The 14,252-nt window shown below is 56.9% G+C and overlaps 1 protein-coding gene and 1 long non-coding RNA gene across 15 annotated transcripts in view; one reads left to right on the top strand and one right to left on the bottom strand.

Moving 5' to 3' along the window:
* The window catches only part of LOC149127582 (uncharacterized), a 33,114-nt gene extending 28,911 nt beyond the window's left edge, over positions 1 to 4,203 (top strand). The window contains exon 3 of one of the 2 annotated variants that reach the window (XR_016231020.1): positions 3,718 to 4,203. This is a non-coding gene — a long non-coding RNA (uncharacterized LOC149127582). Of the gene's footprint in view, positions 1 to 2,872; positions 3,519 to 3,717 lie in introns of those variants that run through there. The other variant, XR_016231019.1, reaches the window with a different exon arrangement.
* CCDC136 (coiled-coil domain containing 136) overlaps positions 1 to 8,454 on the bottom strand; it is a 29,364-nt gene extending 20,910 nt beyond the window's left edge. For 2 of the 13 annotated variants that reach the window (XM_089328556.1, XM_008258226.5), the window contains exons 1-4: positions 8,248 to 8,454; positions 7,503 to 7,610; positions 5,609 to 5,857; positions 5,443 to 5,517 (exon numbers count right to left, since the gene is read on the bottom strand). In XM_089328556.1, coding sequence (XP_089184682.1) covers positions 5,443 to 5,517; positions 5,609 to 5,857; positions 7,503 to 7,610; positions 8,248 to 8,305 — 490 coding nt within the window. In that variant the 5' untranslated portion in view covers positions 8,306 to 8,454. Of the gene's footprint in view, positions 1 to 2,497; positions 2,652 to 5,442; positions 5,518 to 5,608; positions 5,858 to 7,502; positions 7,611 to 8,247 lie in introns of those variants that run through there. The other 11 variants (XM_008258229.5, XM_017342704.4, XM_008258228.5 and 8 more) reach the window with 9 other exon arrangements.
* Between the last annotated feature and the right edge of the window lie 5,798 nt (positions 8,455 to 14,252).

The following is a 14,252-nucleotide window of genomic DNA, read 5'->3' as shown; positions in this document are numbered from 1 at the left end:
TCCAAAACAACTGTGTATTTAGAGTCCACAGCTGAAAGCCACATGTTAGGGGCCAGCACTGTGGCACAGTGGGTTAATGCCCTGGCCTGAAGTGTCGGCATTCCATATGGGCACTGGTTCAAGACCCGGCTGCTCCACTTCCAATCCAGCTCTCTGCTATGGTCTGGGAAAGCAGTAGAAGCCCAAGTCCTTGGGTCCCTGCACCCCCGTGGGAGACCTGGAAGAAGCTCCTGGCTTCGGATGGGTGCAGCTCTGGCCGTTGCATTCATCTGGGGGAGTGAACCAGCAGATGGAAGACCTCTCTCTCTCTCTCTACCTCTCCTCTCTCTGTGTAACTCTGACTTTCAAATAAAAATAAATAAATGTTTTTTAAAAAAAGAAATCCACATGTTAGTTCACCATATAACCAAGCATAGACTGAAAACCTAAATGGCACTTGATACGTGCTTTTTAAATTGACAGAGGATGAAGGGAATATCACGTTGCCATTTAAAAGAAAGTGGCAGGCCGGCGCCGCGGCTCACTAGGCTAATCCTCCGCCTTGCAGCGCTGGCACACAGGGTTCTAGTCCCGGTCGGGGCACCGGATTCTGTCCCGGTTGCCCCTCTTCCAGGCCAGCTCTCTGCTGTGGCCCGGGAGTGCAGTGGAGGATGGCCCAAGTACTTGGGCCCTGCACTCCATGGGAGACCAGGAGAAGCACCTGGCTCCTGCCATCGGATCAGCGCAGTGCGCCAGCCACAGTGCGCCGGCCGCGGTGGCCATTGGAGGGTGAACCAATGGCAAAGGAAGACCTTTCTCTCTTTCTCTCTCTCATTGTCTACTCTGCCTGCCAAAAAAAAAAAAAAAAAAAAAAAGTGGCAGCTCTACACTGAAGATCTGAGGTTTCCACAATATATTAACTAGAAGAACAACAAGCTACAAAATCATGGTATTATCTAATTCTTGCAAAAGTTACCTTTACGAGACATATATAACCCACAAATGTACAAAGACAGAAACAGGCCTGGGAAGATCTACGTCCCAGACCAGCCAGAGCCTTGCTCCTGAGCGGTGCCGCACATGACGGGGATGTGGACTTTCCACCTCCTATGTTTCTGCGCTGTGTGAATTTTCACAAGGCCTGTGTTTTATAATACACAGAGGCTCACGAGAGAAAAATGTGTCAGCGCTCTCGGCATCTGTGCAGCATCTCAGGGCTTCTGGACACAGGAACCCATCTGGGATTGACAGAACCTAAAAGAGGAAAGGTAGTAAAAGGCATAGGCAGTGGGGCCAGCACTGTGGCGTACTGGGTTAAAGCCCTGGCCTGCAGCGCCAGCATCCCATATGGGCATTGGTTCAAGTCCCGGCTGCTCCACTTCTGATCCAGCTCTCTGATATGACCTGGGAAAGCAGTAGAAGATGGCCCAAGTGCTTGGACCCCTGCACCCATGTGGGAGACCCAGACGAAGCTTTGGATCAGCTCAGCTCTAGCCATTGCAGCCATCTGGGGAGTGAACCAGCAGATGGAAGACCTCTCTCTCTCTCTCTACCTCTCTGTAACTCTTTCAAATATATAAATCTTTTTTTTTTTAAAGGCATAGCTATTAATAGGAACTCAGGATTTGGGGGCCAGGATGGGGGAATTCAGGACTGATTGGGCGGCTCAGGACCTTCCCACGGGCACATTCTCCTCATCTCCTGTCCCCAGTCTCTGCTCATCTACTCCACTTTTCCTAGGCTCTCCCCACAGCTCCTCAACAGCCAAGTCCTGCAAGAAATACTCTCCTCGCGCCCGCGTGTGCAGCTGGTCTACCTCCGGCAGCACTGCAAGCCGTAGGAAGGTGGGGCCCACGGCTGCGCCGCTCACCAGGAACAGCTCCGGGCCCTGGGCTTGGCCCAGTAAACACTTCCTGTGTTCAGGTCCGGGTGAGGCAAGGGTGCACACATTCAGCAAACAGAGTGTCCCCACGTGTACCGAAGTGCATGCTGGGTGTTTTTTAAAAAATGAGAAGGGTGCTGCAAGCAGGAAGGGCGAGGGGCCCGGGTGTCTCAGGGAAGGTTCGCGGACCCGCCCTGGCTCACAGGGGCAGCCCGGACCCCACCTCTCGCCAGTCCTCCCTGCTGGCCCGATCCCAGATGCCTCCTCTCCTCGCCCAATCCCCAAGCAGGGACCGATCTAACTCTGGGCCGGTCCGCCCCGCTATTGCAAGGCAAGGAAGCCCTTGCTCCATCCCCACGGCTGGGCCAGCACAGCGAGGTCCCAGCTCAGTGGGGACCACCAGCGAACCCGCCATTCAGATCACGGGCCCAGGTGCAGGGTACCACCACCTCCACTTCCCTAACATGCCCATGCCGGGGCCCGCAGCGGGCAGGGGCCGGCTGCCGGGAGTTGGGGGCTCCCCCGAGCCGGGTTCCGAAGGGCCGGCGCCGGTTGGCTGTGGGGCTGGGACCGTCGAGGCCAGGCGGAGGGGCCCGGGGGTCGGGCTGGGGGGCAAAGAGGTCGATTCTCACTCACTGGTTATGGCCTCCATCTCCCCGGGCCCCCCCGCAAGTGGTCTTCCTGGGGGGCCTCCCGCCGCCCGGCCGGGTCCGGGCCCCGAGGGGCTGTGGCGGCCCGAACGGCCCCCGACACCAGCTCCCTCTGAGGCCGCGCGCGCCCCCTCTCGGCGGGAACGGGCAAGGCGCGTGCGCGAGGGCGGTCGGGCCCTCTGGGGGGCGGGGCTCGGGGTGCCTGCCAGGCTGAGCGCTTCCCCCTGACTCCATGTCCCTTATTTCTCCGATTTTCTTGGAAACGACTACTGGGGTTGCCTGCGCTCACCCACATTTTCCCCTCCCATCTCCGCTTCTATTCCAACCCAGTCAACCTTCTGTCCGCACTGAAATTTTTCAGGCTTCTCCATGTTGCCAATTTCCACCATCATCCCCTCGCCTTGGCAGCTTCTATGGTGGATCGCCAATCTCCAGGAAGGCCTTGCAGCTCTTGGCTCCCTCAGCAGAACCCAGCTTCGGCCTCCGTTCACTTCCCTGCTCTGCAGCTCTCAGTCCTGGGCATCTCTGGGACTGGACTTGCCTCTCCTCTTCCAGCGTCTCTCCTGTGACAGCACTGCCATCTCCCGTGGATTCTCATGCCATCTATAAGCTAACGGATCTCAAACTCGTATCTCCAGCCGGGATCCCACCCCCGCCCCCGTTCTGAATTTACATACCCAGTAGCCTCCCTGGATGAGTCACTTGGGGGCAGGTGTTTGACAAAGTGGTTAAGACACCACCTGGGACGCCCACGTCCCATACCACAGTGCCTGGGTTCAAGTCCCGGCTCCACTCCCTGTTCCAGCTTCTTGCAAATGGACTCCCTGGGACAAGTGATGGCTCAAGTAGCCGGGTCTCTGCCACCCATGTGGGAGACCTGGGTTGGGTTCCTGGCTTCAGCCTCACCCAGCCCCAGGACTAATGTGGGTATTTGGGGAGTGAACCAACAGATTGGAGATCGATCTCTCCTCTGTTTTATAAATAAATAAAAATAAATTTGAAAAACACTTCTAAGTCACTTGGATGTTCATAAGACACTTCAAACCCAACAGAAAGGAAAAGATCTTAAAGGGTCCCCTGGTGCCCATTCTTATTCCTTGCTGAGTCTGAGTCTTTCCCCACCCAATAAACGAGACCACACCCCATCCAGGTTTCCAAAGTAAAGGCGACTTTCACGTTTCTGTTTCCTTCCATCCATTTCGTCAGCAACTCCTGAAGGCTCCACCTTCAAAGTACGCTCTGGATCATCTCCCATCTTACTGCCTCCATCCAAGTGCCGACCACCTCTTTACTGGAGTAAGGCAATGATGTGCCCTAGGATTCACTGTTTGGATTCTCTTCCCTCCGTCGTTTCTACACAGAAGGTACAGTGAGGATGCTGAGGCACAGTGGGTTAAATCGTTGCTTGGCGATACCTGCTTCCCATATCCGAGTGCTGGGTTCAAGTCCTGCTTCGGCTTCCATCCAGCTCCCTGCTGATGCCTGGGAGACAGCAGATGAGAGGTCAAGTACTTGAGTTCCTGTGGCCCACGTGGGAGACCCAGCTGGAGTTCTGGGCTCCTGGTTCGGGCCTGGTCCAGCACTGGCTGTTGCCAGCGTTTGGGAAGAAAGTCACTGGATGGGAAAATCTGTCTTTGTCTCTGTGTCTGTCTGCTTCTCAAATAAAAACAACTTTTTAAAATGACATAAAAATATAAAGCAAAGCTCTCAGCGGGCCTGCAAGACCCGCTACGAGCTGGCCCCTGGCTGCCTTTGGCGCTCTCTCTCTGGGATCCTCCAGGGCCCTGTGTTCTGTCCTCCGTGAAGTTCACATGAAGTTCATTCCCGCCTCTGCGCCTTTGCTGTTCCTTCGGCTCCTGAATGGCCAGGGCCTTCTCATTACTCAGGGCTTCACTCAAATGCCAGCATCTCAAAGACAGCATCCCTGACCACCCCGTTACAACGCGCACCTGCGCCATCCCTGGGCCTTACGTCACCTCCGTGGCATTGATCGCCACGTGGGTTTGTGCCGCTCTCTGCCCCTCCTCATCAGAACCTTCTCTCCAATGGGGCAGGAACTCAGACGTACCAATGCACTGACTACACCGCGGATAAACAAACGAATCAGTCCTAGTTCACAGACAAGCAACTGAATTTCCGGGAGAGGAGAGTGCCCTGTACAGATCGCAAGACCTGCACAAAGCAGCGGTCGGTGAGCCCAATGCCACACTGTCCCCTGTGCAGCCCACCTCCTGCGGGTCTCTCACGGCCCCTACCCCTGCCTTCGCTCACGTCATCGTCCCCTTCGCTTGCCCCTCTGCAGGGCTGCTCCCTGGCCTGCCTTTGCCCCTCCACTTTCTGGCTTGGGTGGACCCTGCTGTTTTCTGGGGCAGCTCCTCTCAACTTTCCGGAGGGCCACCCAAGGCACAAAAGCTGCTGCTTTATTTAGTGGTGCAGCAAAATGCAAGGCTTGCTGGTTTCCAGAAACAAAAGGATGTAGGCATAGGAAGGGAGGGGTGTGTGTGTTGGGGGGGGGGGTGGTACAAGCTCAGATTTGAGCGAGCCAGAAAAGCTCTTAGGGATTCCCTTAAAGGTAGCTCAGAGGCCCCTGCAGTGACTTCGCGTCAGCCTACTGCACTTTCCCATCATGCACTGCTTTTTCCCATCATGCCCTTGGAGGGACAGGCGAGAGGAGTCTGGCTTGGAATCCAATACTGAGCATCCGCCCTTGGCCCTGACCATGAGAGCAAAGGATTCTGGGAGCTGTGTGAAGGAGAGAGAGAGGGAGAGGTGAGGAGGGAAGAGGGGACAGAAGAAGCTGTGGAAAGAGGAGGAGAGGCAAGAAGAGAAAGATGAGACCCAAGTATGGCATTGGGCTATTTTGGTTTGCCAAGCTTCCATTAGAGCCTCAGGGACAGCACTGGGCCGGCCCCTGGCCCCCGTGGGCGTTACCTTGCAGCTCCTGGATCTGCTTGGTGAACGCCTCTGCCTGCTGGGCACTGGCCAGCCGTTCGTCCTCCAGGAGCCCTGTGGGGAGAGGGGCGGGTCGGTGAGGCTCCGAGCAGGTGCAGCGTGGAGCCTCTGGGCCCACGCCCCCCGGCCCGCGGCAGGCGCTCACCCTGCAGCTCCAGGGAGTCGTCCTCATGCTGCCCGACCAGCTCCCGCGTCTCCTCCAGCTCGGCCACCAGCTGCAGCACCTGGGCTCTCAGCTCATCCAGCTCGGTCTCGGTGAGGCTCAGGCCCCGGTGCTTGCTCAGGGACAAGGAGCCTCCGCTGCCAGCCTTCTGCATGTGCTCAGCTTCTTCTTCTTCCACCTCCTCCTCCTCCTCCTCTTCCTCCTCATAGAGAGCCGGCAGTAACACCTCTCCTGGGAGAGACGCCCAGCCCAGAAGAGAGTCAGTGCCAGCCTCCTGTGCGTGGCCCTTCCAGAGGGCAGAGCGGCGTAACAGTGCCGCCCGGTGTGCCCAGGAGTCCCCTGGATGCCTGATGAGCCCTAGGTGTTAGGGGCAGGTCAGGGGGCCACCTCGCCCTCCCCTCCCCCAGATCCTCCTGGCCCAATGGCACGCTTGGTGGCCTCCGCCTCCAACCTGTGGGCAAACAGTCTCCCGGCTCAGCCCGGGGAACCACACATGCACACCCAAGTCTTTTCTAGTGTGTTCTCTGGGGAGAGGGCTGAATGGTCAGGAGATTTGGATACCAGGCACCCCTTTAGGCCAATCAGGGCCAGAGTTACAGTTTGAGGATTTGTAGAAAGTTTTTTTTTTTTTTTAAATTATTCAGGTGGCTTAGTGTAAAATTAGCCTTTCCATAATAAGCAAACATTGCCCGTCAGTAGGTAGAGAAAGAAAACATGTGAATGAAATGATTCTAAATTCACTGGACAAACGCGGGGGCCCTTTCAAACGCATTCTGTCAAACAGCTGTTTGGAATTTTCTGCAAGCTCCCCTTGCTTGGCCCTGCTGGGGCTGGCTGTCACGGGGCCTCCCCTCCCCACCTGAGCAGGGTGAGGCCCCTCCTCCCTTGGCCCTCCTGGCTGTCACAGGGCCTCTCCTCCCCACCTGAGCAGGGTGAGGCCCCTCTTCCCTTGATAACCCCTCTTGCCCCTGGAGTTTTCAGGGCAAGTCTTAGCTTGCACCTGTGTGTAAAAGTGAGCCTGCCACTGTAATGTGTTTCAAAGGAAAAAAATAATAATAATAATAATAGCAACAGGGGGGGTTAGGTGCTGGTCCCCAGCCCCTGGTTGGCGAGCAGCCCCTCCTTCACTGCAATGCAGTTCCTGGAAATAGCGAAATCTTGTCTGGACGGTGATTGTCTGCTTTGTCTTCAAATGCAGAGGCTCTGCTCTTACTTCCTCTTAGCAGCAGCCTAAGGCTCAGCTGGGACCCCTGTGTCACCTGCCCCTCTTAAGGGGACCAGGGTGGCCCACACCGAATAGGCGGAGGGGCCTGGGGACTCCTCCCAGGGAGTCCCGGCACCTGGACCAGCCGTGTTCTTCCAGGGGCCCGGCGTTGGCTGCGGTGCCCAGTCACACGGGTGGGGTGGGCACCCACGTGCGTCGGAGGGGACGGCCTCACCTGCCCTTCCTGGCCTGGCTCTTCCAGGCGACCAGAGCCCGGAGGACCGCAGCTGCGAGACTTTGCTTTGAAGTGCATGGCGGTGCCCATGCCCTTGCCTTTTTTAAAAACCAGAGACAGCTTGGGATCTGGGTCGCAGGCGGGGAGAACGAACCCCCCACTGAAAGACTGCTTCAAAGCTCTGTCCACAGAGGCCTGGTTCTCTGTCTGGCAGCTCCCCAGGGGCACGCAACCTGGTTAGCTGTGCCATCGGGGCCCCAAAGGGATGCACCTTGAACTTTCCTCAGAGCGCCCTGGGGAGGACTGGAGTTCCCACCCAAAGGAGGAGGGGCCTGAGGGAAACAGAGGTCAGGGCTGTGGCACGGGCTCGGAGCTCTGGGGTCACAGGGAGGGAGGAGAAGGGACCGGAAAGAAAGATGCCCTTTTGGGAAACTCACCCTCCATAGCTTGCATCCCTCGCCGCTCCAGGGACCCCCAGCGCTGGCCCTTCTTCCTCTCACAGCCCTCGGACACCTCATAGGAGCCTAAAGTGGTTACTGTGGGTCCTGTGAGCAGGGAGACAGGAAGCCATGTGGGGGGCAGGGGAAGAGAGGGGACGGACGTGCCTTCCAGGCCGGTGGGGCCCTGGGATCTGCAATCCCAGCGGAGGCGCCTGCCAGCTCAGCTCTGCGACTCCCCTCCCTCAGCCTCCCCCGCGGGGACCCCAGCCCAGCTGGGGTCCTGGTCTAGGCAGAAGGAGGGCGGGCGTATGTTCAGAAGAGGGGACCGAGAGGAGAGGGGCTGGGACGCAAGGAAGAGCAGCAGCCAGGAAGGGGGAGCGGCCGTGCGACTGCAAAGCGGCGACAGAGGCGCACGAAGGGGTCTGGGCGGGGACGCCCCCTCCCCGCCCCGCCCCTCCCCTCCCGTCACACCTCGCCGGGCGCCCAGGAGCCTTTAGGACTGGAGGGGCTGCAGCGGCTGGAGCCCCCGAGAGCTGGAGGGGCAAGAGGGGAGGGCCCCCGGGGAGGATGTGGCCGCTGTACCGGAAAGATGGAGACCGGGCCCGGGACGCGCGGGGACGGAGGGAGGAAGGCTGAGGGCGGAGGGGTGGGCAGCGGAGGAGCAGGGATGCCCGGGGTCTGCAGGCAGGCGCGCAGGAGCGGAGGCAGGAGGGGCGGTGAGGGGAGGGAGGACGGCTCTGACCTGGGCCCGGGCAGCTCCAGCCCGCGGCTCCCGCGCCGGCCCCGGCGCCCGCCTCCATGGCCGCTCCCGCCGCTGCCGCCGCCTCCCCGAGCCGAAGCCGCAGCCGCCGGGCCGGGACCCGAATGGGCGCGCGGGGAGGAGAGAGGGCGGACCGAGGGGCGGGGCCTGGCCCGGCCTCCCGCTGCTGCCGCCGCCGCCGCCTCCCGGAAGCCCTCCCTGCGCGCTCTCTGCGAAGGTGAGCGCGCCTCGGCACGCCTCGGGTCTTGCCCTCCGACACGAGCTGCCCCGACAAGGAGCGGCCACATCCACCTGCTGTGGTGGCAGGGACGCCTCTGCGGCCGGTGTCGGGGCCCGGTCCTGCCCAATGACTGCGGAGGAAGGGCAAGGTGCCCATCCCCGCAGCGCGGTGACCCCCTCCAAGCGCCTTCGTGGGGGAAGCCAGGCCGGGACATGAGCACTGCGGGGCCTGAGCCCTCCGTGTTCCCTGGACGCCCACCCAGCCACAGTCCCGGGCCCGAAGACCCCTTCACCGTCCCGCTCTGTCTCCCTCCGGCCCACACCCGGTGGCTGCAAACCACGCCCCCGCCGAAGTCTGCCATGGTCACTCCAGTGGAAGGGAGCAGTGGGGTCCCAAAGGGCTTCTTATTCAACCGTCCACGCATTCAGGGAGTGCCTGCGGGCGCTGGATTGCCGAGGCAGTTGTCACCTCTCAGAAACGTGGGAGATCCCTAAACCCGAGGCGCACAGACCCCTTCTCTTGCATATCCGCCGCCAGGTTGGGGGGGGCACCTAGAAGGACTGTCTGCCTTCATTCACCCCTGCGCCTCCTCCTCCCGGATTCCCAGGCCCTACACGTGGAAGGCCTCATCTGCTCCCCAGGGGATGCCCTCTCTGGGCTCTGCGCCGTCCCAGCATGGTGGTGGGGGGCGAGGATCCTGTGTGCCCAGCTTCTTGAAGGTTGGGAAGTATCTTAGACCTTGTGTCTCCAGCATCGGTCAGAGTACCTGAGGCACAGAAGGCGCGTGTACAAGTCAAGCACAGGTAATGCTGTCTTAGCAGTGAGCAGAGGGCGACATCCTGTGCAGTCCACGGTGCCCATTAGCAAGAACGTTGCCTGCAAGTCCCTTACTCCCTAGCCCCTCTCCTGTCCCCTTGGCTCGGTCCCCCCCCCCCAGCCTGAGGCGCTGAGAAATGGTGAACACAGGTGGGGAGTGTTTCCTGCACTTGCTCCAGACCTTGCGGCCAGAAGAGCCCAGTGAGCGGGAAATAGCAGCTCTGCTGAAGCCGGGGGTGGGGGGAGTTGTCGGGACGCTTGGAAGGGGCTGGCACTGGGGGCTTGGGGAGCGTGGAGCTCTGGGGACCCACATCCAAGAGGCTGTTCTTTCCGCCCCAGCACAGCCAGCCTCTCTGGTTCTGTCTCCACCAGTAGGGTCAGGCTCTCGCCACTGGCCTTGACGGCTGACCACTTGGTGGACAAAGGGAGAGACAGAGGAGGAAGCTGTCATTCTCCCTGGCAGCTCTGATCCTCAGAGCTAGAACGAGTCTCTCCCTGGCTCCTGGGGTGCAGGTCACCTGCTTGTTTAACTTGGAGTTTGAGAACATGCAAGGTGCACTTGAATCATCTATCTCCAGGAGTCAAACTAGGACACAACCTGGCTACCCCAGGACTGGGCTGAGGATGAGGGGGGAGAGTCCAGGAGGTGTGGGGCAGGTGGGCTGCGGTCCATGGAGGCAGCTCCGGAGGGCCGGAAGTGGCGGTGGGCAGGTCAGCTAGGTGATCAGCTTAGGGGATGATCTGGGTTAATCCTCGTAATCCCTGGACTGAGCACTTGCCCTCCCTCCTAATCCCATCCAGGAGCTCATCCTCTCTGAGGACTGATGCAGCCAGTTAGTCCCCTCCACCTTCCTCTTCCTTTCCTCCTCTCTTGTTTTCTTTCTTTTAAGATTTATTTCATTTATTTGAAAGGCAGAGTTAGAGTTAGAGTTAGAGTTAGAGTTAGAGTTAGAGTTAGAGTTAGAGTTAGAGTTAGAGAGAAAGAGAGAGAGAGAGAGAGATCTTCCATCCCCTGGTTCCCTCCCCAAATGGTTGCAATGACTGGGCTGGCCCAAGGCGGAAGCCTAGGAGCCTGCAGCTCCATCTCAGTCTCCCACGTGGGTGCTGGGGCCCAAGCACTTGGGCCATCCTTTCTGCCTCCCCAGGTGCACCAGCAGGGAGCTGGTCTGGAAGCGGCACAGCCAGGATTTGAACGAGTGTCCATACAGAATGCCGGCTGGCACCGCAGGTGGCAGCTTAACCTGCTATGCCACCTTGCCAGCCCCTATGTTTATTTCTAAATGGCTAGATACTTTCATTAGGAAGCAAAATATGAGCATTTGAAACATACAGACAGGCACAGTACAGAGAACACAGCATATCCACGTACACAGACTGAACCCCAGCTCCACCACATCTTGGCTCATTTGATTCAGGGTAGCCATCTGGTTGTGACTTTGCAGTTTAACTTTATGGCCATAAGCAATGCAGAGTTTTGATCTGTGTGTCTGAGGAACAGATTGAAATGGCGTTGTGTTGTGCACATGCTCCTGTAAATTTGCTTTTTTTCTCATTCATTTTAAACCTCATCCTTGTCTCAGAGCGCTCCAGCTCGTGTGCTTGAACGAATCGCGCTTCACCGCTTCTTTGCTAATGGACATTTAGGCTGTTTCCGGTTCTCCATACGGACAATAACACTGCAGGGGACGGCGCAAGTGCTTGGGCTCCTGCCACCCACCTGACAGACCTGGATTGATTGAATTTCCAGTTCCCAGCTTCAGCCTGTTCTGGGTCAGCCATAGCAGGCATCTGGGGAATGAACCAGCAGATGCGAGTGCTCTCTGTCTCTCTCTGTCTCTGACTCATAAACACATAATCTTAAACCCACTGCAGGGGCCGGCCTGTGGCGTAGTAGGTTGAAAATCCACCTGCAGTTCCAGCATCCCCTATGGGTGCCGGTTCAAGTCCCTGCTGCTCCACTTCTGATCGAGCGCTCTGCTAATGCACCTGGGAAAGCAGAAGATGGCCCCAGTGCTTGGGCCCCTGAACCTTCGAGACCTAGAAGAAGCTTCAGGCTTCGGATTGGCCCAGCTCTGGCCATCGCGGCCATTTGGGGAATGAACCGGCAAATGAAAGATATCTCTGGCTCTCTGTAACTCTGCCTCTCAAGTAAATAAATAAATCTTAAAAAACGAAATGAAACCCTGCAGTGTGCAGTTCTCTGCATGCCCCGTTGGCATACACATGAGCACTCTCCTAAGGCAGGTTTGTAGATATGACTTTGCTGCTCAAGAGCAGGTGCACCTTAGACCTCACTAGCTGCTCTACAGAGGGCCAGTTGAATTCAACACCACTAAAGCTGCCTTCATTTACTTTATGATCTCACCCCTGGCCCCACCAATTTGGAAGGGACACATTCTATTTCTACCCTCCCAGTGACCACCTCCTTACATATTCTCCAAACATTCTTACTTAAGTTAGTAGTCAACCAGTACCACCTTTATTTTCCTGAGTGGTAGAAAGACCTTGGAACATGTTATCTGTGACATTCTACAACACCCTTATTTCTATCTCGTATTTTATTTTATTTATTTGAAAGGTAGAGTTACAGAGAGGCAGAGGCAGAGAGAGTGAGTGAGAGAATCTTCCATCCACTAGTTCACTCTCCAAATGACCGCAATGGCTGGAGTTGGGCCAATCCAAAGCCAGGAGCCAGGAGCTTCTTCCAGGTCTCCCACGCGGGTGCAGGGGTCCAAGGACTTGGGCCATCTTCCACTGCTTTCCCAGGCCACAGCAGAGAGCTGGATCCAAAGTGGAGCAGCTGGATCTCAAACCGGTGCCCATATGGGATGCCGGCAGTGCAGGCGGTGACCCCTCTATCTCATATTTTAGTTTCACCTTCATTCTAACCCCTTCCTTCTTATGCAGTGTCTCCTTTTGGGACGTTTCAGTGAGACTATCTGAAAGGTAAGCATTCTTCGTCTTAAAAACACCTTTACTGGGGCTGCTCCTCTTCCAACCACAACGAGGGATCAGGCCGAGTTGTTTATGTGAGCGACTGAGGGATTTCCTTCTGTGAATTTAGCAACATGGTTGATCTGCCAGTGTTTTGAGCCACAACCCAATCACCTTTATCAGGGCCTAGGGGTAGGCAAGCCCTCCCCCCCCCCCTTTGGGTTCCAGCCTGCAGGGGACAATGCGCAGCTGCTGGGTCACAGAGTGACCAAGGTTCTCTGTATCTGGCTGTCAGGATGGAGGAACACGTGGGGGGAAGTGGAGAGCCTGTAAGAATGTAATACTTTTATTGTAAATGCCTCTCCCTTTAAAAAAATGTTTATTTATTTGAAAGGCAGCGAGAGAGAGAGAGAGAGAGAGAGAGAGAGAGAGAGAGAGAGAGAGAGAGAATCTTCCATTCATTGGTTCACTCCCCAGATGGCTGCAATGCCAGGAGCTGGGCCAATCCGAAGCCAGGAGCCGTGGGCTGGAGCTGTGGCTATGTGGGCTAAGCCTCCTCCTGGGGCACTGTCATCCCATATGGGTGCTGGTTCCTGTTCCGGCTGCTCCACTTTCGATCCAGCTCTCTGCTCTCTGGGAAAGCCCTGGAAGATGGCCCAAGTGCTTGGGCCCCTGCACCCACGTGGGAGACCTGGAGGAAGCTCCTGGCTCCTGGCTTCGGATCAGCTCAGCTCCGGCCCTTGCAGCCATCTGGGTAGTAAATCAGTGGATGGAAGACCTCTGTCTCTCCCGCCCCCGCCCTGTCACTCTACCTTTCAAATAAATAAATAAACAAACATATCACCTCTTTGGGGCTGGTATTGTGGCGTAGTGTGTAAAACACTGCCTGTGACATGGACATCCCACATGGGTGCTGATTCGAGTGCCAGCTGCTCCTCTTCCCATTCAGCTTTCTGCTGTGGTCTGGGAAAGCAGCAGAAGATGGCCCAAGTGCTTGGGCCCCTGCACCCGTGTGGGAGACCCAGAAAGAGGCTTCTGGCTTCTGATTTCAGGCTGGCCCAGTTCCAGCCATTCAGCCATTTGAGAAGTGAACCAGCAGATGGAAGATCTCTCTTGCTCTCTCTGTCCCTCCTCCTCTCTCTGTATCTCCGCCTTTCAAATAAATAAATCTTTAAAAATAAATATAAAAAACAAGTTGCCATTATTGACTTTTTTAAATTGCTCCAAATGATTTTTTTTTTATCTTTCTGACTCTGTGCTTTTGCCTTTAACACTTTCATGATTTCCTGCTGCTCATGCTCAGTAAGGAGAGCATGCCTGGTCCTGTCTCAGATGCATTTGACACGCGGGACCCCATAGGCCCTGCACCCGTCCACTCTCCAAGCAGCTGCAATGGCTGGGGCTGAGCCAGGATGAAGCCAGGAGCCAGGAGCCAGGAGCCGGTCTCCCACGTGAGTGGCAGAGGCCCAAGCACTTGGGTCATCCTCTGATGTCCTCCCAGGCACATTAGCAGGGAGCTGGGTGGGAAGTGGAGCAGCTGGGTCTCAAACTAACACCCACATGGGATGCCGGTGTAGGGTGGTGGCTCACCACGCTATGCTGGAGCCGGGCGTTGAACCCAGGCACTCTGACGTGGGATGGGGAGGTCTTAACCCGAACATCGATCCCCATATTTAATTTTAAAAATTCTGTTTTGCTCAACATCTCTGTGTGAGTTTCCAAGGGTGCTGGATGAGGAGGTGGCTATCCTCGTCTCGTCTCTTGTGGTGCCAGGAGTCCAGTCTAGATTCCCTTTGTTCTTAGTATTATTCCTAGCAATCCTGTGCCTGAAGGTGCATTGCAGCCTCTGATGTAATCCAACAGCTGGAATAAGCATTATTCTTCCTATTTCCCTAAGGGGAAAACAGACGTCGAGTCTGACCTTCAATCCTAGTGTTGGGACTTTGAAGTCTGGTGGCTTCATGACGGGTTTTACATCAAGAGCCTGTCTGTTCTTGACCTTGACTGAGAACCAGCC

This window comes from Oryctolagus cuniculus, chromosome 3 (genome assembly GCF_051225735.1).
Source record: "Oryctolagus cuniculus isolate XC-2025 breed Fujian yellow rabbit chromosome 3, ASM5122573v1, whole genome shotgun sequence".
In the NCBI taxonomy this organism is placed as follows: Eukaryota; Metazoa; Chordata; class Mammalia; order Lagomorpha; family Leporidae; genus Oryctolagus; species Oryctolagus cuniculus.
The sequence above is the reverse complement of the archived record's forward strand: the minus strand, read 5'-3'. Positions and strand labels throughout refer to the sequence as shown.